This window comes from Neophocaena asiaeorientalis, unplaced genomic scaffold, assembly GCF_003031525.2.
Source record: "Neophocaena asiaeorientalis asiaeorientalis breed wild unplaced genomic scaffold, Neophocaena_asiaeorientalis_V1.1 scaffold15, whole genome shotgun sequence".
Classification (NCBI taxonomy): Eukaryota; Metazoa; Chordata; class Mammalia; order Artiodactyla; family Phocoenidae; genus Neophocaena; species Neophocaena asiaeorientalis.
This window is the reverse complement of record NW_020185328.1, coordinates 4,769,208-4,793,950: the sequence shown is the minus strand read 5'-3', so window position 1 is coordinate 4,793,950 and position 24,743 is coordinate 4,769,208. Positions and strand designations below refer to the sequence as shown.

Below are 24,743 nucleotides of genomic sequence, written 5' to 3'. Positions count from 1 at the left end.
CTGAAATTTCTGAGACTAAGTACTCTACTCATCAAAATTTTGAAAATGATGATTCAGTATTATATTCAGAGTCAGTCTTGGGAGCAATGTAATTCCCTGGTCTATGAGAAAGTCTCCTTTTAGTTGTTCCTTTATCTCCATTATTTCATAGCTTTTTTCTGGATTTGTTTATAGAGAGACAAAAGCTTCTTCATTTTCCAGTTAAAAGTTAGGCTTATATGTGAAAATGTCTGATTAAGTTAATACACAGATGTGAATAAATATACATTTTGAAATCCATTCTCTCCCACTTTGGGGAAAGAGGTTAGAAAATTAGAATGTAGGTGCTAAGGGAAATGATGGATGTCCCTAAGTAGGAAAATATAGTAGAAAGGGAAGGCCAGAGGCATTAAATTTCATCTCACTTTTTTGTCATGAAAATTCTACAGTTATACTCAGAAGATATGGGCAAATAGAAAATGTTAAAAAAGTCCTTTATGACCTATACTAATTGCATGCAGTTTAGTGAAAACCCTATTCATTTGGGATGATAAGAAAGGAGAACTTGAAAGAGAGAATTTATAATGGACATTCAAGGACGGATGAAGTTCTAAAATGTGGTAATAAAATAAGGATATTTTAGACAAATTTATCATTAATGGCTCAGTTTAATTATTAAACTTAAAATTATTAAAATTAAAATTATTTGTAAAAAGGAAAAGAAAACAAGTTGCCTGTTACAGAGCAGTCATATTGGAAGGTTATAGATGAAATGTCTGGAAAGTAGATAGAGGTCACGTTATAAAATATCTTTAATTCTGTAATAATGCTTTTGGATTTGATTCTAAGGACAATGAAGAGTTATTTGATGATATTAAACAGAAAATTACATAATCAAAGTAGAATTCAAGCATAATTAATCAAATAAAAGTTCCTAGAATGGTGGCAAGGTGGTAAGGTTATTCAGTGAGTTCTCTGATGGCAAGAGGCCTTATTGATTTGCCAGCAATAAGGTTTTATTCATATGGACATTTGGTCTATGTTAAACAATTTTACAGTACCAATGAGATGGGTAGATGTGTTGAATTGGTTCCAAAACCCAACTGACAATTAAATGTAATTATTGTTTGAATGATTATTGAGAAATATTTTGGTCACATAAAAGACACTGTTTTATAAAGAGCTTAATTAGGATATGCTTTATTCCTCCAACTGAAAAAAACATAAGCATTCTCCTGCTATACATCTTCAACAGTTTTATTTTCACTGATCGTGAATCACTGTATTGATTGGTATTTATCGACAAAAATACCAATTTTATAACTATTTGTTTCAGTTCATTTTTATATAGTGTGAAATTCTCCACCCAGAATTGGTTTGATGTAACTTTAGTGCTTATAAAACTGGATTTTAGAGACTTGGAGTACTTAAGTAGAGCAAATACCTGATGGTATCATGCTTACCCTTGAATTTAGTACTAGTGCTATGGCTACTGGCATTTAGTTTTCTGCATTATAGACTAAGCCTCTAAATGAGCCAGAGTGGACAAAGCAAAGCTCACTGAAGTATGCAGTAGGATATAGGCATGGCTTTCAGTTTGGCATCCTTTGTGCCCTCTGTGGAGCATTAATTCTGCAAGATTAATTTTGAATACCATATTCAGAGATGAATCATTTTGGGAATACCTATGTATTACCTCTATGGCAGAGTTCTCATATACTAAATGCTCTGAAAGTTTCTGCAGTAAGGAAACCTGATTATTTTAATTAATTTTTATGCACACAGAACTACATTTTGAAGAGTTTTTTTTTAACATCTCAAGGAAATAGCTCCATGCAACCCATTCTGGAAAATGCTGATTTTACTTCATAGATAAGGCAAACTAGATCTTCAGAGACTAAGTCCTGATTAACAGTTAGTTGGTAGCAAAATGAAAACTACAGTCCAGTTCTTCAGATTTTATTTTCAAGCCCTTTTTACTAGGCTGTGTTACTACGAATCTCTGCAGTTAGAATTTAGACCAAGTAACTTACATGACCATTAAGATGAACAGAAGGTAAAATAGGAATATTTCCTGCTGATGTGACTGACATGTATTGACAGAGAATTTCACAAACATTTCGTAGCTTTTAAAGTATCAGCATTAAAAACATTGTTATTTGTTTCTCACATTGACTTTAGTAATAATTTTTTACTAATCAAGTTACTTATTTCTTATTATTGTTATGATATAGAGAAAGAGTTCTTCACCTACCCCAGAGTACCTGAAGCTTTAGCAATAAATATACTTAAAAGAGGAAATTGAAAGGTGAGAATTTAATTTTGTAAGAGGATGCTACTTCACCCTTATTTCTTTAGGTTGATGATGTGTTTTTAATACACTTTAATAAACTTTGATGTGATATATAGGTAATATATGTCATTAATAATCATGCTGAAAGAAGACTTATTCAATTAGTAATCTGTCCAATAATTGTTGAGCACTTGGTAGATGTCAGACACTGTGCTAGGCTCTATTAATATATTGACAGCAAGAAAACCCTTGTCCTCAAGGAGTTGGCAATCAAGTTTACACGTAGAAGCTGTATTTAGTATTGAAATAAATCAGAAAAAAAAACTCAACTTGTTGACATATCATTTGGTAACCCAAACTACTCCATATTAGCTCTGCCTTCTTAAAATATTTACCTATATTCTTAAGATATACTTGGTTTACTGGTAAACTCAAATGAAAAGAAATTGAGTTTATCCACTTTAATGCTGTCTTCAGCACATCTTCATTTTTAAAACAGAGCAAGTATCCTGTATAGACAGATGTGAACATAAGCCTCCACACAGAAGTATGATTTGTTTATAAGCCCTTTCTTTCCTTGGCAACAGCATAGTTAACTGAACTGAAGCTGAAATTTCTGCAGAAGTTTCATGCTCTCAACCACAAAAAAACAAAAGGGATTCACATGAAAGATGTGTATCATGATCTGTGCCATTGCTGTCCTACAGCTCAGGTTTGGATAGTTTAACAAACATTACTCTCATAACTTCCAGTGCTAAACTGTTTTAGGAAAAGTCAATGCAGATGTATAAATCAAGAAACTAATAAACTTTCTTCATTTAATGCTAAAGCAGAAGACTGGTCTGGAGCAACTCACAAATGGCTGATACTACTTCTTTTGGGAGAGTAAAGACTTGGTCTCTATTCACGGTCCCTGGAGTAACAACAAGTGAGCAAACAAACAATTTGGAAGGTTATGTAAGATTCAGGTGTATAAGTGAATAGAGCCTTTCGCTGTTTCTTCTTTTGTTCTGTAGGGAGGCCTGCTTAACCTTTGGTGGTCAAGGCTGCCTTCAGGGAATTTGCAATCTGTTGTGTCAGATGATTTCAGAGCCCTGAGTTCACTGCCATTTATATCTGTAGGCTAGGAAAGGAACAATATTAATATTCAAGAATTTATCCACTACTATATAAGGGAATTACTTTCATTACAGTATTTTTTTTCCTCCTGTTCTGTTACTGTGCTCTTTGGCACAGGCAAGATCTGACCATAGCCTAACAAAAAAATTTTTTTTTTTTTTAATTTCCTGGTCTCATTTAGACAATTTTCTGTAATATACTAGGACAAGAAAGGCTGCTCAGTGACATATGGGTAAATTGAAAGATACTTTAGAAAATTAGAGTTTTGTAATAGTCTGGAGAGTATGGTAGAAAGGGCAAGGAATTTGGATTAAATTGGACCATCAATTCAAATCCCTGCTCTTACTATTTCTAGTTTGTAACTTAAAACTATTAATTTCCTTAAGACTCATCTTATTCTTCTGTAAAATATAGCAACAGCAGCAATTTTATAAAGTACTTTTGAATGTTAGATTAGTGTTTAGAATATCACAAATGATGAAAAGATTGTAATCTTTATTTGATCATTTACTATCTATGATTGACAACTACAAGATTGCAATACTTTTTTATTAGGATCGTATTATTGCACTGTGTATTTTCAGCAATGTTCTTATATGAATTTTTGTTTTTAATATCTTTATTCCTCCAATTTCCTTTTTGGAAGTAAGAAAAGCATAGGTCGTTGAAAATGATGATTATTCCAGCACTTCCCTCATCTTCAATTTAGTGTTCATTAATTTTGAGGTTATTATCTACGTGAATTATCCCAGTAATTGCTTAGGTCAGCGAGATTTTTTAAGTCTTCCATTTTATTTAGGCTTATATCCAACCAACTTTAAAATAACCTCATTCAATTTTTCAAAGCCTGAATTTATGAACTGTAGTGCATGGTGTCTCAGGAAGATAGAGAATTTGGATTCATGATAATCAGTATACAGTAAATCAATTTATGTGAAAGCCCTTTTTCTTAAAGAAAGTAATTTCTTCCTTCCTTGGTTTGTCTTTGTTCTCCAAATATACCCAGTACAGCTGGCTATAAAATAACCATTTTTGATTTCAACAAGCAAGAAGCAGGGAGGAACATAAAAGTTTAAGGGTTAAAAATACCCCTCCACACATACTAATTGAAAATGTAATTATGAGGAGGAAATGAACAATCTAAGTATTATTATTTTTTAAGGTGCTAAATGAGTAAGAAACAGTGTCATAATTTGGTCCTACATCCATACATTTAAAATTATCTAAATAAGTTAAATAAGATGGAAATAAAGGATCCAGTAATTATATTACTTTAAGGAGAGAAATATTGATTAGATGCTAAAGAAACTTGAATATAAAAATGTTAGTTGACTGAAGGCAGACTTTGAATAAAATTTTTAAAATAAAATTGTTGGCAATTAAATGATGCTTGCTAGCTCAACAATTACCAAATAGGGAGTTTGTGTTTTATAGTTTCAAAGGCTTGAGGATGCACAAGATCATCTATTTGGTCAGTTTTATCTCTAATTAAAGCCTACTGTATATAAGTAGTAAACTAAAGGATGAATATTTAGAGACATTAAAATGCAATGAGATCGAAAAGGAGGAAGATTGGGAAAGCTATTAAGAGTTCCCATTTTACATAAATCTAGTTCTTATAAAAAAAATATGATTGAGCACTGATGAAACTATAGTTTTCTGTTTATCCTCCTCTCCAATAAAACCTCTTAAAAGGCTTACATCTTTACATCATCACTACTCTAATGAAACTGCTCTCAATGATGTCACTGAGAAATGATATTCAAGGTAATGATGTATTTATCAATTCCTCTTTGACTTCATAGTTTTAGACAATAAAGAACATTCATGTTCAAATATGTTTTTTCCTCCTATTCTCAATACCAAAATATGCAAGATCTCTTAAGTTTCTGTCCTTTAAACTCCTCTTTATTCATATAGGTCCCATAGCATGATCAAACCCACATAAATTATAAAAAAATTCCAAATATGTCTCTTTCCTAATGACTGCATTTATAGTCATTTATTGACCATCTCCTCTTGGCGATGTCATCAGTGCCTCAAATGCAATATGTTAAAAGAAAGTAATTATTATCTCTGCCCTTAAGCCAAGTCCTTTTTCTAATTTCCCTAGACTTAAATAGTACTTGTATTTTTTGATATATCTAAGTGCAAACAATTAGAAACAATGTCATCTGTTTGGTCTTGCTTTTTTACTAGATCCCTTATCTCTTTCAAGACTAAAAATTCCACCTTGACTATGACTCTCCCAACTATTTTTTCCTTTAAGTTTTCTTTGTTGACAAGCCAATCAAGTCTGTCGTAACCTCAGGCTAAGATCATAGCTTCTAACTAAATATTCTGCCTGTTTTAAGAATCCTCATTTCAATTCAGACTACAAAAGGAGGATTTATGCTTTCCTTCTTTTATCCTCTCTTTGGACTTTTTACCTATGTGCATTATACTACCTATCACAGTATATCATTTTGTTCTATTTACCCCTGTGTCTCCTTACTATTCTGAGAATTTCTGGAATTTCTGGGACCATATATTTCCAACTCAGTATCCCTAGCCAATAGGGCAGTGCTGAAAACAAGTAGGGAGCTTAATAGCTTCTTGTGGAAAATAATGCCTGGATGAATGAAGGGAACATTTAAAGTACTGCTGTTTTCTGATTCTCCTACCTTGGGGAAATTATTAATACCTCTGGAGCCTCTTTTTTCAGTATATAAAAGGGGTAATAACATATATTTCAGACGGTTATTATGAAAATTATATTACACAGTATATATGAAATCACTTAGCTTACTATCCAGTTCATAGGGTATGCTAAAAAAAAAAAAAAAAAAAGCCCTCCTCCCTAACTCCTTCAAAAATATCCCTTATCTACTCTAAAACATCTTTATTGCCTCCTGAAATTGTTCCAAAATTCACAGGTCAGCATCTGAAATTATCTTTCACCTCCAGATGAATTTTGGAACCGTATTCCCCACTTCTCTCCTACACTCCTACTTAATCATATCAGATTGCATGCTATACTGCAACCTCATTCCCTATTCTGTACCTCTTTACCTGTGCTTCTCTTCTTCTCTCCTTCTGTGAACTGTTCTGTTGACAGCTCTTATTCATCCCCCTATCTAACTCTCTAAATGATTCTTGTCTATAAAGAGCCGTCTCACATCCCTGTTTCTCTAGGTGCTTTCCTAATTCTTCTACTGTGGTGAGTTATGATTGCTACTTTCTTGAAGTTCTGTAAACAATTAAGTAGCTTATAGCACTTCTATCACATCTGTCATGGTGTAAATATTTTGCATATCCTCCATTGTTGATTGTAAGCTTATCTAAAACAAGGAAATAGTTTTTGCCTTTTAATTTATTGAGGGAATTGAAATGGGAATTGACTCAGACTCTATCTCAAAATAAAAATCTTGAATTTATTTTGAAGTTTGGTTATTTCTCAGTAAGATTAGACAGGTGTGTCTCAGTTTCACCTTGTTTTCTGTTTAAATACAAAGTGGAGTTTAATTAGTTGTAATATTAGTGATTTGCCTGCTATAGCTGTCTGCCCATTAATAGCTGATTTGAATGACCAACTTATTTCACAAGGGTCACTGAGCATCTGTTAGATAATGACTTTCAGCCATTGTTAAAGATGAAAGACAAATGTTCCTCATTATTTATAAGACAATTTGGAGTTTAGCAAAAATAAAACGTATACTTTGCCAGAAATTGTTTCCTTTAATTATTGCACTGGTGTGTGTTTCAAAGGAAATTTAATCCATTCACTTGCTTGTAACTCGGTAAAATGTCACTTTAAAATCTATTAGCTCTCCATAAAGTCCTATATTTATTTTATAACGTGTCTTTTTTTCTTTTGTGCTAAGTACATAAAAAGTAAAGTGAGCCATTAAAGAATTGTGCAGTGTTGATTTGAAATCCCGGAAACATACATATCATAAACTAGTACTTTAGAGAAAACAAAAAGAAAGATATGATAGCTTCTTTCAAAGGCTCATAATTAGAGAGTCCGATTAGAGAGAGAGAGAAAAGATGTATGTGTGTATATAGTATGACATCCATGAAGTCTTTTTGAATAAGAACTGAGTCATGAATTAAGGAGCTCAGTAGACAAGCAAGCCAGGAAACAGTCCTGTGTGTTCAGTATTGATTGCAAAGACAACTGTGAAATGTTGGTAACAGAAGAAAAGCTGAAGAAAGTGTGGCTATATTTCTAACATGATTTTTACAAGGCAGTTTACGCTTAACTAACTTGATGGGATGCTTGAAACTAATAATGTATTGTGAAAGATAAGAAAAGTGGATATTGTACACTTCGATTTTCATAAAAGATTTTGACAGCCTTACGTGGGAGATTAATGGCTAAGGTAGAGAATTGTAGAGTAAATGCTACGGAGTTTCTTACATAGGAAACCATTTCAAGAATAAAACAGGGTCTTCGAGGGTGAAAATATTTCATGTAAAAAAAGAATTTCAAATGTAGCAACCCTGGGACTTCCCTGGTGGTCCAGTGGTTAAGAATCCACCTTCCAATGCAGGGGACGTGGGATTGACCCCTGGTCAGAGAACTAAGATCCCACATGCCAGGGCAACTAACCCTATGCACTCTAGAGCCCGTGTGCCACAACTAGAGAGCCCGGGCACTGCAACTACTGAGCCCGCCTGCCACAACGAAAGATCCCACATACCACAACTAGGACCCGACACAGCCAAATAAATATTTTTTAAAATGTAGCAATCCTTAAAATTACTGGGAACCCTGCACTTTAGATTTCTAATTTAAAAAGCACTCAAGTTCCATTCTTCTTCTTTTCCATCTCTAATTCATTATGACCATATTTTTATCATGTTTAATTACATTCCACAAATATGTAATATGCTGACTACAAGCTATACTAAAAGCAATTGCTAGTGTGTTCAGCAAGAAAATGCAGATCCGTTTAAGGACAGTGGGTGAAAAATTTATCTTTTGCTGAGAAATGAAACAATTACCATAGGAGGAACCTAAAGTTGGAAGTCCAAGGTAAATGACATAAAAAATGATAATATTTAGCCAAGAACATGTTTGTAGATCATCAAATAAAAATTTAAAAACCTATCTTTGTATGTGTAAGGATAACAATTATAAATATTATATTGCTCCAATCAAATTCAGACCAAATGAGTAAGTTTCTCATGTTTAACAAAATATTTGTTCATTTACTGAGTTTTCTTTATGCCTCCTCCTTACTCACTATTTATCTACTTAACCCAGCCCTTGAGTTTTTTTCACATGTCCAGAAATTTAGGAAAGAAAATACCATTATGTGAGTGGTTTCCATTTGTATTTTCTGAGACAAATAAGAGTTTGTTCTACTTTCAGTGCATCAAACCTAGAATTTGGCCTATGTAATTTTTATAGTTAAATGAACAGCCGGTAAAAACAACTTTGTAGACAGTGGGCATTCCTGTTTGTTCCAAATGATATATTCCATTTTGGAACCATAGAGGAAATCCAGAGATTCATGTGTGTGTTTTAATTTAGAATAATCAGGAACAAAAGCTCTAAAATACAGTGGGAGTAGGGTGAATGCCAGTGCTACCTCTTCTACTAAACCTGCTCTGACCTAGTCCCACCCTTTTCTGTGTCCAGAAGAATTTGATTTCTTCTCTTTTATAAAACATTTGCACAATATCTTATTTCAATTCCTCATATTATTCAAACTACATTTTTTTAAAGCACCAACTATGTAACAGACATTGTGCTCATTACTGGTCATCATAGTGAATAAGTCAACCGGGGTCCTTTACAGTTTAGCAGGGGTGATACAATTAAGCAAGGGATTTTGCAGTGCAGGGTAATAAAGCAAGGTAGTTAACATGCTGGGGGAAATGCAAGCTTTAGGAAAGGTCCATTAAAGCTGTCTAGGGGCTTGGAGCAGAGATTTCACAGAGGGCTTTCCAAAGAAATGACATCTAAGGTGAGGTATTTAGGTCTTGTCACCTGGAACATTTCAGTTAATCTTCCCAAAATAGCTTCTTTAAGTACATGTTACTATCCTCATTTTAAAGAATCAAATGTGAAGGCTTAGAAAAATTAAGTAGTGCCCAAATTCCTAGGGCTAGTTAGTGTCAATAAGAATTGTGATTCAACTCCATGTTGTTCTGAATTCAAGGTAAAACTATCTTGGAGAAACCATAGCAGTATTTTTCCCAGATTTCAATTCATTTGTTTTTAGAGAACATTATAATGATGGTTTTCTTTTTTACTCTTCATGTTTGCTTTTTATAGTGACTCAAGGAAGTAGTGACAAATATCACAGAATTCTGACCTTGAGAGATGATTCAGTCACGGAGATAGGAAAATATGCAGCAGTCTAGTAAGGAGAGATCTAGTCAGAAAGTCATGGCTGAAATTTCAGCTTTTCCTAAATCACAGTGGAATTTTACATCCCTTGGAGGCATATGCTTTCCTGAGCCAGCCAGGCACTGAGATATGACAGGTCCAGCTGTCCACTAGATACTACTACTGGATGGATCCTCTAGCAAGAGAAGCATTAATATTTAGAGAGATTCTGGTACTTTCTGTAAGAAAGAGCTCAGATGAAATTAATATAAATTATATGTTGGTTACATATTCAGATTTTGCCATTGTTTACTATTCTTGTAATTATAAGTATTCATTTTTACTTCTTGTGCATTTTTACACTGAATGTGTCTCTCCTCCCTTCTCTCACAACACACACACACAACTCTTGAAGCACACACATACCTCTTGAAGCAACAAAGGTTTAACAATAATGAAAGAATTGATCACAGAGAAAAGTATATTTTAGATTTCTGGAAAAGAAAAGAAACCCAAAAGACTACCAACACGTATATTTAAAATACACAGGTATTAGCTAAAAATTTTCAAGTGTATTTTAATATTGAGTAAACAAAAAAGAATAATTAAGCTCTGGACATTTAGCAAAATTAAGATATTATTACCAGCAGTTTTAAAAGACTAGCTAAATATTTTTAATTTACTGATGAATAGATGATTATCATGCAGCCTGGCTCAGATTTCCAGCAACATTAACATACACTTTAAACATACACTTGAAATAGAAGGAATTCAGACTTTTAAAGCAATTATTCAACAAGCCCATGTTGTTCATGAAGAATGTCTTTGGGACAGTACAGGCAATATGAAAACTAATATTCTAATAATTCTCACATAGATTCATTTGTCTATATTCCCTACCCCTAGGTAATAGAAGCTGAATGTTGAAAAGGAGAAAAAATAGAGGCAAATAATGCTGATAGCTTTAAATAAAGAGTTAAATAGCTTAACAGTAGAAAAAGATACAAAACACTGCATTTCAGATATCAAAAATTTTCCAACTGTGGTATAAATGCCCTAAAGATATATGATGACTTTCAAAGGCCTGTGCAGGAACAGATAATTTTTAAAAATTTCTTGACATACATTTTCATGTTTTCTTTCCTAAAATTGACCTGCCTGAGAGTGTAGGTCTGTGGTTGAATTGCTTCGAGGCCCTGCCAGATAACAAAAATCTTGAAGCCCTTACAGATCCAAATATCTCACATTTAAGTCCATGTGGGAGAAAGCAAGTGGTTTAGTTGAATTTAAAAAGTAGAAATGACAAAGAAATTTCCAGTTTGATTCCTGAGTAAGGCCATTTGAACAGAGCTAGTCTTAAACTAACTTTTCAAATATGTAACTCCTCTTCCTTTTTACATTCTCTGCCTCATTTATCCATCCTGAATTCATGCATGCACCATTTTTAATGTAGAGATAATAAGACCTACCTACCTCTCAAAATGCTTTTGTGAGTGTTAAATGAGATCATATATGAAAGTATTTTCCATACCACTTAACCCATAGTCAGCATTCAGCAAATGGAATTTCTTATTATTATCAAGACAAGACAATCATAATTAGACTTTAGTAATAGGCCAAAAATGTCAGTACGTTGCACAAAGACTTTCCTACTTTCTTTAGTCAATATATAGGCTTTCTTTCACTCTATCCATGCCTATTTTACTTAATAAATGTTAATTCATATGTTGAGTGATTTGCAAATAATGTATTAAAACACCCTAAAAGTAAAAATTCCTTGGCATTGCCTCTTCTAAACATGGTCAGACAGGCTAAAATGGAAGCTTGACTTAAATGAGACAATGAAAAGAAAAAGATAAAGCAATTTGTAGTATTATAGAAAAGCATGGTTTGATTATCAGTTAAAATGAGTGATTTCAATGTCTGGAATTTAGAGATTAATCCCAAACCAAATTTTGATTATTTCTTAGGCATTTAATATGTTGGGTTTTATATACGTATATATACACATACATGTATATATGTATATATATACATATTATATATATATGTTTTAAAAAATACAGACACTATAAATTTTGCATTAAAATAAGACTTAAAGGTATGAATTAATACCATTGCCTGATCACATTAAAGTTCACTTCTTTCATTAATTAGGTATAGAATGTATGAAAAAGCAATAAAAAAAAATTTTTAAAGCTTTATTATTTTCAGTGTTCTTTTCTGTTTTACAATATCAAAAATACGTATGTTTGAGAATTTGCTGTTATAATTACATGGTAGCTCATAACTTTCAATATCTTATCCAAGACATTTTTAATATAGCTTTATTATTACAAAGATGTACTAGAGTAAAATGTATAGAAAATCAATTTCTTTCTCTTACAAAATAAGAAATCAACGTTATTTGGGTTTTTTTTGTTTGTTTTTTCTGTTTTTTTTTGTGTGTGTGTGCTACCATGTAAAAAGTAAAATGTACTGGGCTTCCCTGGTGGTGCAGTAGTTGAGAATCTGCCTGCCAATGCAGGGGACATGGGTTGGAGCCCTGGTCTGGGAAGATCCCACATACCGCAGAGCAACTGGGCCTGTGAGCCACAATTACTGAGCCTGCATGTCTGGAGCCTTTGCTCCGCAACAAGAGAGGCTGTAATAGAGAGAGGCCCATGTACCGCGGTGGCCCCGTTTGCCACAACTAGAGAAAGCCCTTGCACAGAAACGAAGACCCAACACAGCCATAAATTAATAAATTAAAAAAAAAAAAGTAAAATGTGCCCAACATGGCATATTTCCCATTCTAAAAATAAATGTACATGTGTCATTAATATTACTTACATACTTATGCCTGGAGGTTTAATGAAGTTATGTTATAATAAGGTTATTATGATGCATTACAAATTTCAATAAGCAAGTCATAAGTTACATAACCTCTCTGTACCTCACTTCCTTCACTGTAAAATCAGCAAAATGATAACTTGACAGTACCTATCACAAAGGGTTATTGTGAAGATTGAATGAGAAATAGATATCATGTGCTTAGAACAGTATCTGGCAGATAGTAATGTTAGTATATATATATTATCTACAAAATAGTATTGAACTGTTACCTGCAGAAGTGCATTTATCACTTAGAAATCTCTTTAAATATATTTTGAAATATAATTTTCACCATCTATAAGTGTGAGTGCTTCATTAAATAAGTTCATTAGACAAATTGATGATTCTTTGAAAATCCACAATTTGAAATCCAAATTATGGATTTCCCTTGACAAAGTCATGCACGCCCTACACTTGCCAAAATAGAAAGATAATAGGAAGCATTTCACCCATAATATTATATATAAAGATATTATTGTCTAGTAAATACTACATGTTATGTAATATACATGTATACATGTATGTTTATAATTATCTGTATCCATATTCATATCTATACCCATATCAATATCTATTATATTATCCAAGGAATAACTGGCATGAAAGACATTAAGAAGAGAACAACCTTAAAAACAAAGGCAAGTGGGTGAGGAAATAGAATTTGTTCTGTTCTATTTAATCTCTACTTTACTTTTCTTACCTCATATTGGCCTTGAAACCAGGATATCAAAGCTCTCTTTGTATGCAGAATTAGCATGGAGGTTGTATGATGTTCTGAATTTTTTAATTTTTTCTGTGTGCTTTTGAAAGTTCTTCTGTCAAATTTAGAACTTTGTGATATGATGAAAAGACAGCTGTGAAGGTAGCTGGCCAATCCCTTCATAGGTAGATCATTTTTACATGGTTTAGCTTTGATTCCAAGGGAAATTGTACTTTTCTTCTCTTATTAGTTAGTACCTTTAATAGGGGCTTTCATTAATCAACACGTCTTGAGAAAAGCTGGTCTTTCTCCATCGAGTGGAATAAATCCTGCTGTGTGGGGTAATGGTAATGGCGCTAAGGCTTGTTTTTGAAATGTGTTACAGGGAATTTAGAGATATGAAAGGAAAAAATCATTCTTCAGCAGCCACAGACTTAATTTCTTAATCGAGTTTAAAAAATAATAAATAACCAAATATGCTAATTTCCACTAAGCTCTCTGATGTCCATCTTTCAGATTTAATCACCACAGGAGATAGTGTCACAGAGAGAGTCTGTTAGAATTACTCCAACATCATTTTGTTCAACTAGCACCTCACCAAGTGGGACTTTATACCCTCAAAATAAGGACCTGCCTGATACGTACAAATGTCATTTATAAAGGAGCTCCTTAAAAGATTTCAGAAGCAGCAGTGCCAGTCTTATTAGAAAAGCATTAACTATCTTAAGCCTGGGTTTAAATAAATAACAATCTTGAACAAAATAAAGTATTAAAGCTATTTTCTATACATTTTCCAACAACCAGATGTTTGGAACTATGTTACACAACATCCAGATGATTGAAAATTTAAGTGTTTGTCATGATATTTGTCTTGGTGTTAGTACAGCTTATGCTGAGGAGTGTATTTTTGGAACTGCTTCAGTCATCTCCCTATAAAGTAGGTTATCTAGAAGATTTTTTTAAGTGGGGGGAAAAAACTTTCAAAAAAAGCTGTGCCATACTCAATTAAAGGATATATTCATTATTAAACATTTTATTCAGATTATTTCATTATCTAGACTTCAAAGGGATCCTAACATCACTAGCTGTTAAAACGTTCTATTTGGAAGTCCAGAGATGAAAAATGATCCAAGTTTTTGACCCGAGAACTATTGCTTCATCCTACTCTCATCAGTGATCTGATCATCTTTGCTTTACCAACCTCTCTTTCACACATTAATTTCTCCATCCTAAACAGGAGAACCCCTCACCTTTGCTACTGTGTAACTTTGCTACTGTGTAATATATTATGCAGACCTCTTGGGGAGGAGAGTTCCAGGCAGAAGAAGCAGTAAGAAATGCCAACTTCCTAGGGCAAGAGCAAGTGTGATTTGTTGGAAGCACAGCTGGAGGCCCAGAGTCTAGAGCAGAGTAAATGGGAAAGAGTGGGAACTGACAAGGTCAGAGAAGCATCAAGGGGCCAGATTACATAGGACGATTGGTCACTATAGGGATTAAGAATTTTTCTTATGAGTGAAATAGGAAGGCTTAGAGTTGTCGATGATCTGATTTAAACTCTAAAGTTCATTCTGTTTATTGTGGGGAGAACAAGGTCAAGGGCAGAAGCCAGAGACCCTCAGACAATTATAATAATCCATTATAACAGCAATTTAATTACTGTATTTTTACTTCCTGTTCTTTATGATGGTTAGTCATGAATATAATTTATCATCCTTGCTAAATTATAAATTCTGTGTGTGCAAGGATTCCAACAGATTATATCTTTACACATTAGTGTTCTTCAACTAAAAAAAGAAGTTTGATACCCAAAGAGTACAAGATGAAATTCTCACCGCTTCTGTCCTTTTCCCACTCTCCTGCTCCCCTCTATCATACCCTAAATACTTTCCTTCTTTCCAGAATTTCTTCTTAATACAGCATACACATATCTAGCAGTACCTCTTTGTGTACATGAAAAAAACAAAACCAAAAACAAACTAGGGGGGAAGTGGAGAACAAAGAGGAGGTAGATAGATAGGAGACAAAGTCCTTTTTCTCAAGGAATCGTATGTGTATATGCCTATTTCATATATTTCACATAATCATCTTATAGTTGAGCTTAAAACTACATATAGTATGTATAAGTATCTTATGTTTTTATAAAAATAGAAAGTCATTCCTAGGCCTTGCTATTCACAATTTGTAAAATTCCATATATGGTAATTTGAGTTATTTAGGTTCTACTTCAGTAGTGTAATCTGAGAATTGCTCTACAGAAGTCCAAGGAAATAATACCCCAATTTTCTTCTTTACCCTGAGTCTCTTTCAAGGGTCTTCCTAATGTATGTCTTGAAAAGCTTTGGGCTGGGACCAATAATAATTATGGAAGATAGTTATCCAAGCTGAGGAGACACAAAGAGCCCCCCCCTTTTTTTTTTCATTTTTTCTTAGTGAAGAAGTTAGAATCTCTTCTGTGAAGGTCCCTGGCATGCCAGAACAGAGGAATAGTGCTTATGCTAAGATTACGAGTTAGAACCGATATCAGGTCTATGAAAGCTCTAGTATCTAAATACTAGTTACTCGCTGTGGTCTTCCTTCCCCCCCCCCCCCCCAAATAAAGGTAAAGCTGCTGCTGTCTCTAGGGAAAGGGAAATGCCAGGCAGAGTGTTCTAAATCAGACTTTCATGGTAAAATATCCATTAATGATTAATTTTCTGCTTCCTTTAGAATAGGACAGGTTAAGCAGTTGGTCACATTCAGTAAATAAGAAATTACTTGCAGTAATGTCTGCAACATTCTAATCATCTTCCCATTTCTGAAACTATTTTAAAAGTCTTTGATCTGCATTACGGTGAAAATGACATTGAATGTGGAAATAGAAGGCTTGATAATGAATTCAACTTTGCCACCCACTAACAGTGTGGCTTGGGCAAGTCTTTTAACCACAAAATTCCATTTATATTCTAAGGATGAATTGAGCATAGCAATCTATACCTCACAGGGTTGTTATGAGCACCAGATAGGAAAAAGTGTGAAGGCCACAAATGCAGAGGTCACACAATAAACATTTGATGAACCCAGATATTAAATACAGACAGCAGAATTGTCATAATCCTAATAGTGGTATTTCAGTGTTCTATGCTATACCAGTACACATGTGATCTTGTGAAATGGGAACTATGTCCCCTGTATCTTCTTTCTGCATGTTATTAAGAATGACAATATACTATAATTGTTTAATTATGTCATTAAAGTGGGTTTTATTTTCTTCATTAAATACATCAGGAAAAGCTTTTCAATTAACAATGACCTTTATGACTTCTACTAGTTTGTATTCTGTAGATGCTGAAGCTGACTGCAAATTAGATTCTGCAATGTAGCTTGTTCCTTATTTTTTCACCCACTGATTAGTTTGATACAGTTGGCAGCAGCCTACCCTGTTGCTTTCAGCTTGCAATTTTGTAGCAATCTCAAAACACTGTGTTCAATCCCCCAAGGTGTTCTGTAGAAATGCTGTCAAACTATTTCGATGTATGTGTATTTTCATTCTGTAGCTGTGCTTTGTACTCATTTAAGAGAACCAGTCTTTAATTTGTATCAGAACGTTTTCAGGTTGAAACTTAGAATGCCAGTCCTCAGGAAAATCACTGATATATGACCACAGCCTTCTGTTCTAAATCTTGATATGACTGACTCCTATTAGATACAAAGCTATATTTTTAAATTTTGTTATAGAATACAACTCTGAATAAATGGCTTCAAATTTGGCCTTAAAATCTAATAGTAGTCATCATGCTTGCTATTATCATCTAGCTCTAGTTTACCTTTCCAATTTTGTCTCTCATCTCTCCTACCTTATATCCCATGCTTCTCTGTACTTCCTTAAAATGCCTGGCTGTCTCTCTCACCTTTCCTGGGAGTTATCTGCATATGGCACCTCTGTCTAGAACACCACATCTTCCACTCTTCATCTCTTTATCTCAGACATTTTTCTATTCTAGAAAGCCTGTTTCTGTACTCACAACAACCTTTCTAAGTCAAGTAACCCTCGTTTGTCTCTCATGTACCTTGTGCCTGATTTCATAAAAATATTCTTCTTTCTGTATAGTATTAATTGGTTGGCTTAATTAGATTGTCCTCCTTAGTAGACTAAAAGTTTTGGAGAGCAAAGGCAATACCCTTTGAATCCATGAATAGTAGATGCTCCATACGTGTTTTTGTTGGATAAATGAATGCTTTCTGGAAAAACTATTGGTCAGTTTATTGAAAAGACAGCAAGAATTTGCTACTAAAAGTATTATATTAGCCTCGCTACATTTAATTACAACAGCAATATTATCAGTGAAATGCAGTTCATAGTTTCAGTGTACGGGTCTACTGCTCTGCAAATGCAGGTAATTTTAAGAATAAACATGTATATGGTGCCATTCTGTGCTTTATGTATCTGGCACATTATATTCAGAATTGGATTGCGTTAAACCAGGCTAGCTCATGAACCTATTCTACTTCTTATAATTTCAAAGAAAGAAGTGTGTTTTAATGTTGAAATTGTTATTTGAACTAATTTAACCTTATTTAAATTTACTTGTCATCCAGACAGAATAAAAAAGGATTTTGACTAGCTTTGAATTAAAATACACACACACACACACACACACATACACACACACACACACACACACTTGAAAAACAAAACTAAACCAAACTGTAGGAAGGTATTGTTTCATATTTGCTTTGGGAATGAAAAATGTACCAGTGTGTTCATGTCTCCTCTGTTTATAGCTGATGTTTGCATTTGATGCAGTGCCATAATTCAGCATATGGAAATACACTTAGAACAAAGATAATATTGTCTCTCATTTTCATTTTGATTAATAATGTTCTGTCTCTGGTAATTTGTAGGTGTTATTTGGAAGATGGAGCTTCAAAGGGTGCCTGGCTGAACCGATCAAGTATTATTTTTGCGGGAGGTGATAAGTGGTCAGTGGATCCTCGAGTTTCAATTTCAACATTGAACAAAAGGGACTACAGCCTCCAGATACAGAATGTAGATGTGACAGACGATGGCCCATACACATGTTCTGTTCAGACTCAACATACACCGAGAACAATGCAGGTGCATCTAACTGTGCAAGGTATGCATTTCCATGCCTGCTACGCTTAGAAATGTTCAATATTTAGATATGAAAATGACTGAGAGGTAGCTGACAATGTTGAAAGATATGTTGTCATTGTCTTCAGGGATTTATGTTCCTAGATTCCATTAAGTATAATGGCTTTTATAGGCATACAAATCCCCACTTACTGAGATCAAAAATTATCCATTAACATCACATTATGATTATTTTGTATATGATTCATTTTGTATCTTCCTATGAGTCACCCCTTCAATAAATCTTTGAGAACCCATGGTTGGTACATTAAAATAAATTTTTGATAGCCTATGATGGCTACATTAAAATATTAGAACTTCTTGAAATATGAATAATAACTCTTTAAAAGTAATCCTCAAGCTTTCCAACACTCTGTCTCAATTCAGCTTCTATTTACTTTGATTCAAGTCACAATGAAAAGAAGCAGCCTTCTAGAATTACTTTATTTAAATATAGAATAATTGAAAAAATATAGTTCACAATGCTTTATACTTTGATTTACTTTCAGTAGATCATAAATCATGCTAGCTAACTTACAATCTCCAAATATAAACAGAATCATCCAATTATTTTACTTTTCTTGCATACTAAAATATAAGAGCATATTTATCCTCAACACAAATACGTTTCAAGGAAAATATAATGCTAGTAGAATAGAAAATGTGTATTTTTGCCCTTTTGCATTATATCCTCATGCTTTATAGATAAACCATGTGTTGGTTGCATAGAAATAGTATATTGTGAAACTCAAAATGACATTGCAGCATTTCTAAGTAAAATTAATAACAAATTATATGATAACGTAGTGCCAGCGAATGCATGTTTTATTCCTATCAGGAAAGCTGAATTTGCAAGTTAGTTGTATTATTTCTGAGTTTACCCTTCAAAAATCAACAGTAAATATTAATTTAGGTACATGGTTTACATTCAGAAAAGATTGTTATTCTACAACTTTATTAATTGAGCTTTATTTCCTCACATAAAGGTAAAACTGAATTCAAACAAAGCTTCAATTATTAGTAAATATTTTAACTTTGTGATAATGATTAAACTTATTAAACAATTAACTTTAAGAAGGAAAGTATAAATTGAAGAGTAAGGCAGTGAATTTCCTCAGTGGTTTTCCTTATTACAAATCATTGAAGACTTTGGTGATTTTCCTTATTTAAAAGCATATAAGTAAATAATAAAGTTTTCATAAAAGTCCATCTTCATTCAAAGATTATCCAGAGATTCCAGAGGGCAGTTTATCCAGCTTCAAAAAATGACATGAGATTACAAGACACAAACACATTTCTTCAGTTATCCAAGCCTAATTCTGTTCTCTTGTTTAGTTCAGTGCCTTTTGACTTGAGTTTCTAGTTCAAACACTACAAAAAAATTTTATTACATGAGGAAAAGTACACTTTGATGGTAATATATTTGAGTCACTTGAGATAAAGACATTTTGCTTCTTATATGTTTAAACAATATACTTCTGAACACTAAAAATATCCCTCTTTCCTTTTTTCTATTCTCTTTTATTCCCTGTTAGGCCCATATTTTTTAACCAGACCCCAAATACACACACACACACACATATATGTATATATATATATATATATATATATATGCCCTGTTAATGAAAATGTTAATTTCCATAGAATTTCTTCATAACTTTATATTACATAGGTTGTTTAATACTGTACACAGTTTTAAAACTGTTACATGCCTTACTTTGGCACTCAATTTTGCTGGTCAGTATAAACTTTTGGGCACCATTTTAGGAAGAACATTTTACAAATGCACTTATTGAATTTTTTATCAGTATAATATTTTGTTCCTCACAGACCCATACCCAACACACACACACACACACACACACCCACACCCCACACACACACACACACACACATATATATATATATATATATATATATATATATATATATGCCCTGTTAATGAAAATGTTAATTTCCATAGAATTTCTTCATAACTTTATATTACATAGGTTGTTTAATACTGTACACAGTTTTAAAACTGTTACATGCCTTACTTTGGCACTCAATTTTGCTGGTCAGTATAAACTTTTGGGCACCATTTTAGGAAGAACATTTTACAAATGCACTTATTGAATTTTTTATCAGTATAATATTTTGTTCCTCTAGAAAAATATAATTTGTGTTACTGTTTTGATGTGTGTGGTTGGGTCAAATTAAAAGCTAATAATTTTACAGTACTTATGAACATAATTACTTATTAGAAGTTGATTGACATGTGGGCATTTTTCCATTTACATTAATAAAGTTCAGGGAACAAATTAATAGGCTTATCAGTCAATTCAAGAACTAAATAAATATCTTAAAAAGTCAAACCCTACTTAAGCTACATTTCCTCTCAATGAACAAAAATAAACTGATGTGCACATTTCTTCAGTCTCTAAATTTGTTAGGTTGTCTGATACTCAGGAGTATTTGGATAATTTTGAAATATATGTTCGTTGCCTAATAATTTGTCAAGCCTTGATTCAACAAGATAAAGAAATTTAGCAAGTGAGAGAAAGCTATTTATTAATCAATGACATTATCAATCAATAACGTCAAACACACATTGGCTGGTAAAAACAAAGCTCGTCTTTAATTGTTGAAACTATGTACTCAAGGGAGCTATTTTTAAAAATTCATTTTAGAAAGGGGATAATCAAAAGGATATCTTGCCCACACAGACTTTGCGCATGGGAAATTTGTTTATGTTATTGATTTCTCAGAGCTATTAATATCAATAAATGGAATAATGGGGGAGAAAAGACACTGGAGTTGGAGTTGGAAAACCTGGATTCCAATCCTGAATTTTCCCTTACGAAATGGGTAATTCTCAACCTCTCTAAACTTTAGTTTTCTCATTTGAAGGAAGAGGATTCAGATCAGAAAATCTTAAGGTCTGTTCTAGTCAAAAGCAAAAAGATAAATGACAGGGGGGAAAAAAATCCACTGTGACTGTTTGATTTTGATTTGAAAGGGAAAAAGTTTTTTAGGTTAAAAAATGAAAAAAAATTTTCATAACACACTTGTACTGAGAACCATGCAAACTAATTTTTACACAGTAGCGCCTTCTAGTATTTATTCTGCAAGTGCGCTTTCTTTATCTCCATATTTTTCTTTCACCAACTGAGCTGAACAATGTACGTACTCACAAATTTGAAGAATGTGGTAAATTGGAGTTTTGCTTCAAGGGGGTGGAAACTGGCTGATAGATTTAGTAAGAAAATGAATTCTTCATCACCTGTATATAGCGCTGTTAAATCAAGTTACCTAATTGTCCGGTGTTTCAAATCATGTGGTGTAGCATTTACTAAGAGTCTTTCTTGTTCATGAGTATAAAAATGTATGCAGCTTGAATACTTGTTATGAAGGGAGATCCCTATTACAATATTGTTTTGAAATGAAACATAAAATGTAAATATTTTCGATTCAAAAATATAACACAATGGTTTCTACTTTAAGTCCATGTCTAGAGTCTAAGTTGTATACAGCACAAAATAGACACCCCAAAATATTTTATAATAACTGAATATACATACAACAACCTCAGCCAACACCTCAACTGCAGCCTTGTGAGACTGAATAGTTAAGATGTGCCAGGACAGAAACTGAAATAATAAGTGTATATTGTTTTAAGATACACACACATGCACACACACACACACACACATACACAAACACATTCACACACACACAATATATGGAACGTTTATCATTCAACTCGTGCCCTTCCAGGGAGATATACTCTAGGTTTTCTCTAGGCAGGATAGAAGGAGGGATGACTCGCACATAAGCCTATGAGCAAAATAATTTCTCAAGTGTGTTTAACTTGCTGAGTGTGTCCTAATTTCCTCAGGGTATTTTACTTACCTAAAATATTTGTGATAGACGGGGTGCTATGCTTCCCTTTTCAAGGATGGGCTTGTGTTCCTAGCTGCTGTGAGTGCCATCAGCAGACAGCATATAGCGGTCAGCCCTTTCAAAGTTAGTCTCAGCTGTAGAGAGGCAAAGCTTAGTTCTGCCTAGAGCAACGTCTGATGACTGATTAAAGCCAGGAGTATAAAAGCCTCTCCCTTCCAGCCTGAGGAGGATAACTCTGACGCGCTATTTTGGCTTGAGAGCAGCTGAAGCTATTGAACAGCATCCACTACAGCTCAACTTCTTGCTCTGTTCAATCCTACCTTCTTCTTTTTCCTTCTCCAGCTATTTATCACAAGGCTATTCCCTAATAAATATCCTAACTTTACATTCCATCTCCTTTCAACTCAAAGATCCCTAACTATGAGCATGTTAGATCCTTGCCTCTGGCTTAGTCATGGTTTAGAGAAAATCTTCGTAAAGTGGAAAGACAACACATTCAAATACCATTCATTATTAACATTGTTTTACATTTGTTGGGAATTTAAAGTGGCTATACCAAAGTATTTAGTACACCAAGGCAATTAGGAGAAATCAGAAGCAAAAGATAAGGTAAGAAGAATAGGATGCAGTCAGATGTAATAGATTATTACATTTTTAAATGTAATATATAATGTATTAAATGTATAAAATTTTTGCCATGATTTCTATATATTTTTAGAGCTTGGTAAAAATTTTAGTTCTAAGATTTCTAGCACCCAACACAGAAAGAGAAACAAGAGCAGTTATTCATTCTATGGCCCTGAAGGTTAAAACTTCTATTTCTTAGTGCTCTGGTCCTGTTACTCAGGGAAATAATTTGACCATGAGTCATCTCAGAATATCACTGTGAACTGTAAGGAATATTTCAACAGTAACTGTATGGCATGCACAGAACTCATTCATAGGATTGTTCTTTATAACACCTCTCAATGTAACCCGAAGTGCAGGAAAGTATAAATTTTTTTTTAATCTAAAAATAAATTTAACAAGATGCTAATTCAATAACAGTGAGATTGCTTTTTGATTATTCCTTAATCTATGAGTAAATTTTAGAGCCTATCCTTCCTGAGTCAAACTTTCACAAATATTATTTTTCTCAGTGGGTCTTTGAATAGGAATTCAGGTACAGATAGTTCAAAATTATACTTACCAATGAGTATCTGGAGAGCAATTATTCTATGTGGCCACAAGTTTAGAGCCATATTCTTTAAAGACCAGCATATCTTAATCAAATGCTAACATCCTTTTTATGAATATTAAAGCCCACACAAGGAACACACTGGCAGAGAAAGACACCACACTTCTGCTCCAAGTTGAGCTGGCTGGCAATAACGCAGCATCACAGGACATGGGCCCACCTTCCTCAAAAGACCCAAAGGGGAGAACAGCTATAATGGTCAAAAAAATATGGCAAAATACCACATCCATTAGAAAACTCAAGTCATTGTTCTTCAACAGTAAATACTTCAAACTTTTCAAAAAGCTACAAAAGGAAACCAAAGAAAAATATTAGCACTAAGAAAAGTTTAACAGAGCTTATAGATGTCAAAATAGGTAATGTCTGAATGCAATAATGGTTTAGGACAAAGCCCTCAGACTGGCTCCCACTCTGTTTTATTCAATCTCTATTTATACCTGTGGGGGAGATTAAGATTTTATACAGGAACCCCAATTTTGGACCTACTTTAAAACACAAAGAAGTGATAAAGACCCACAGCATATATTCTTAATATTTTTAGTTGGGAAACAAATAATAAACCACCCAAAATAAAAATGGTTCCTTAACATAATTATGTTTCATTATCCTAGCCAAAGAACTTTTAGCTTTAAGGGATGTAACTTCATAGTATACTTATCAATAGTTGTAAAACATATTACATTAAAAATTATTATTTTAATTTACATAAAATTGACATATAACATTATGTTAGTTTTAGGAATGCAACATAATGATTCCATATTTGTATATATTGTAAATGATCGCCGCAGTAAGCCTAGTCAGCATCGGTTGCCATACATAGTTACAAATTTTCTTTTTCCTTGTGAGAAAAATTTTAAGATCTACTCTCTTAGCAACTTTCAAATAGGCAATCCAGTATTATTAACTGTAATCACTGTTGATTTGCAACCTTGGGAGTTCCTCTGGTGAAATTCCAAACTGTGTCACTGTACACAGAGGGCGAGGAGAGACCTAAGAAAGAGGCAGACCATTTCAGATTAGTAGGTGGCAGGTTTAAGAAACAAGGAAGCTTATATATGAGGCTTGTCGAGTAGACCTTCAAACCGACCCGCTAGAATCTTAAAAGTTTATATATAGAGGCCTTAACAGGGTTCAGTCATGTATTCAGTTCAGATGGTCTTAACAACACATTGCTCTCTCAAGGCTGCATTATTTCAGGTTCCT

At 33.4% G+C, this 24,743-nt stretch overlaps 1 protein-coding gene across 1 annotated transcript in view; it reads left to right on the top strand.

The window, feature by feature from the left end:
• The window catches only part of NEGR1 (neuronal growth regulator 1), a 900,229-nt gene that overhangs the window by 358,329 nt on the left and 517,157 nt on the right, over nucleotides 1-24,743 (top strand). The window contains exon 2 of the mRNA XM_024734600.1: nucleotides 18,169-18,401. Coding sequence (XP_024590368.1) covers nucleotides 18,169-18,401 — 233 coding nt within the window. The remainder of the gene's footprint in view (nucleotides 1-18,168; nucleotides 18,402-24,743) is intronic.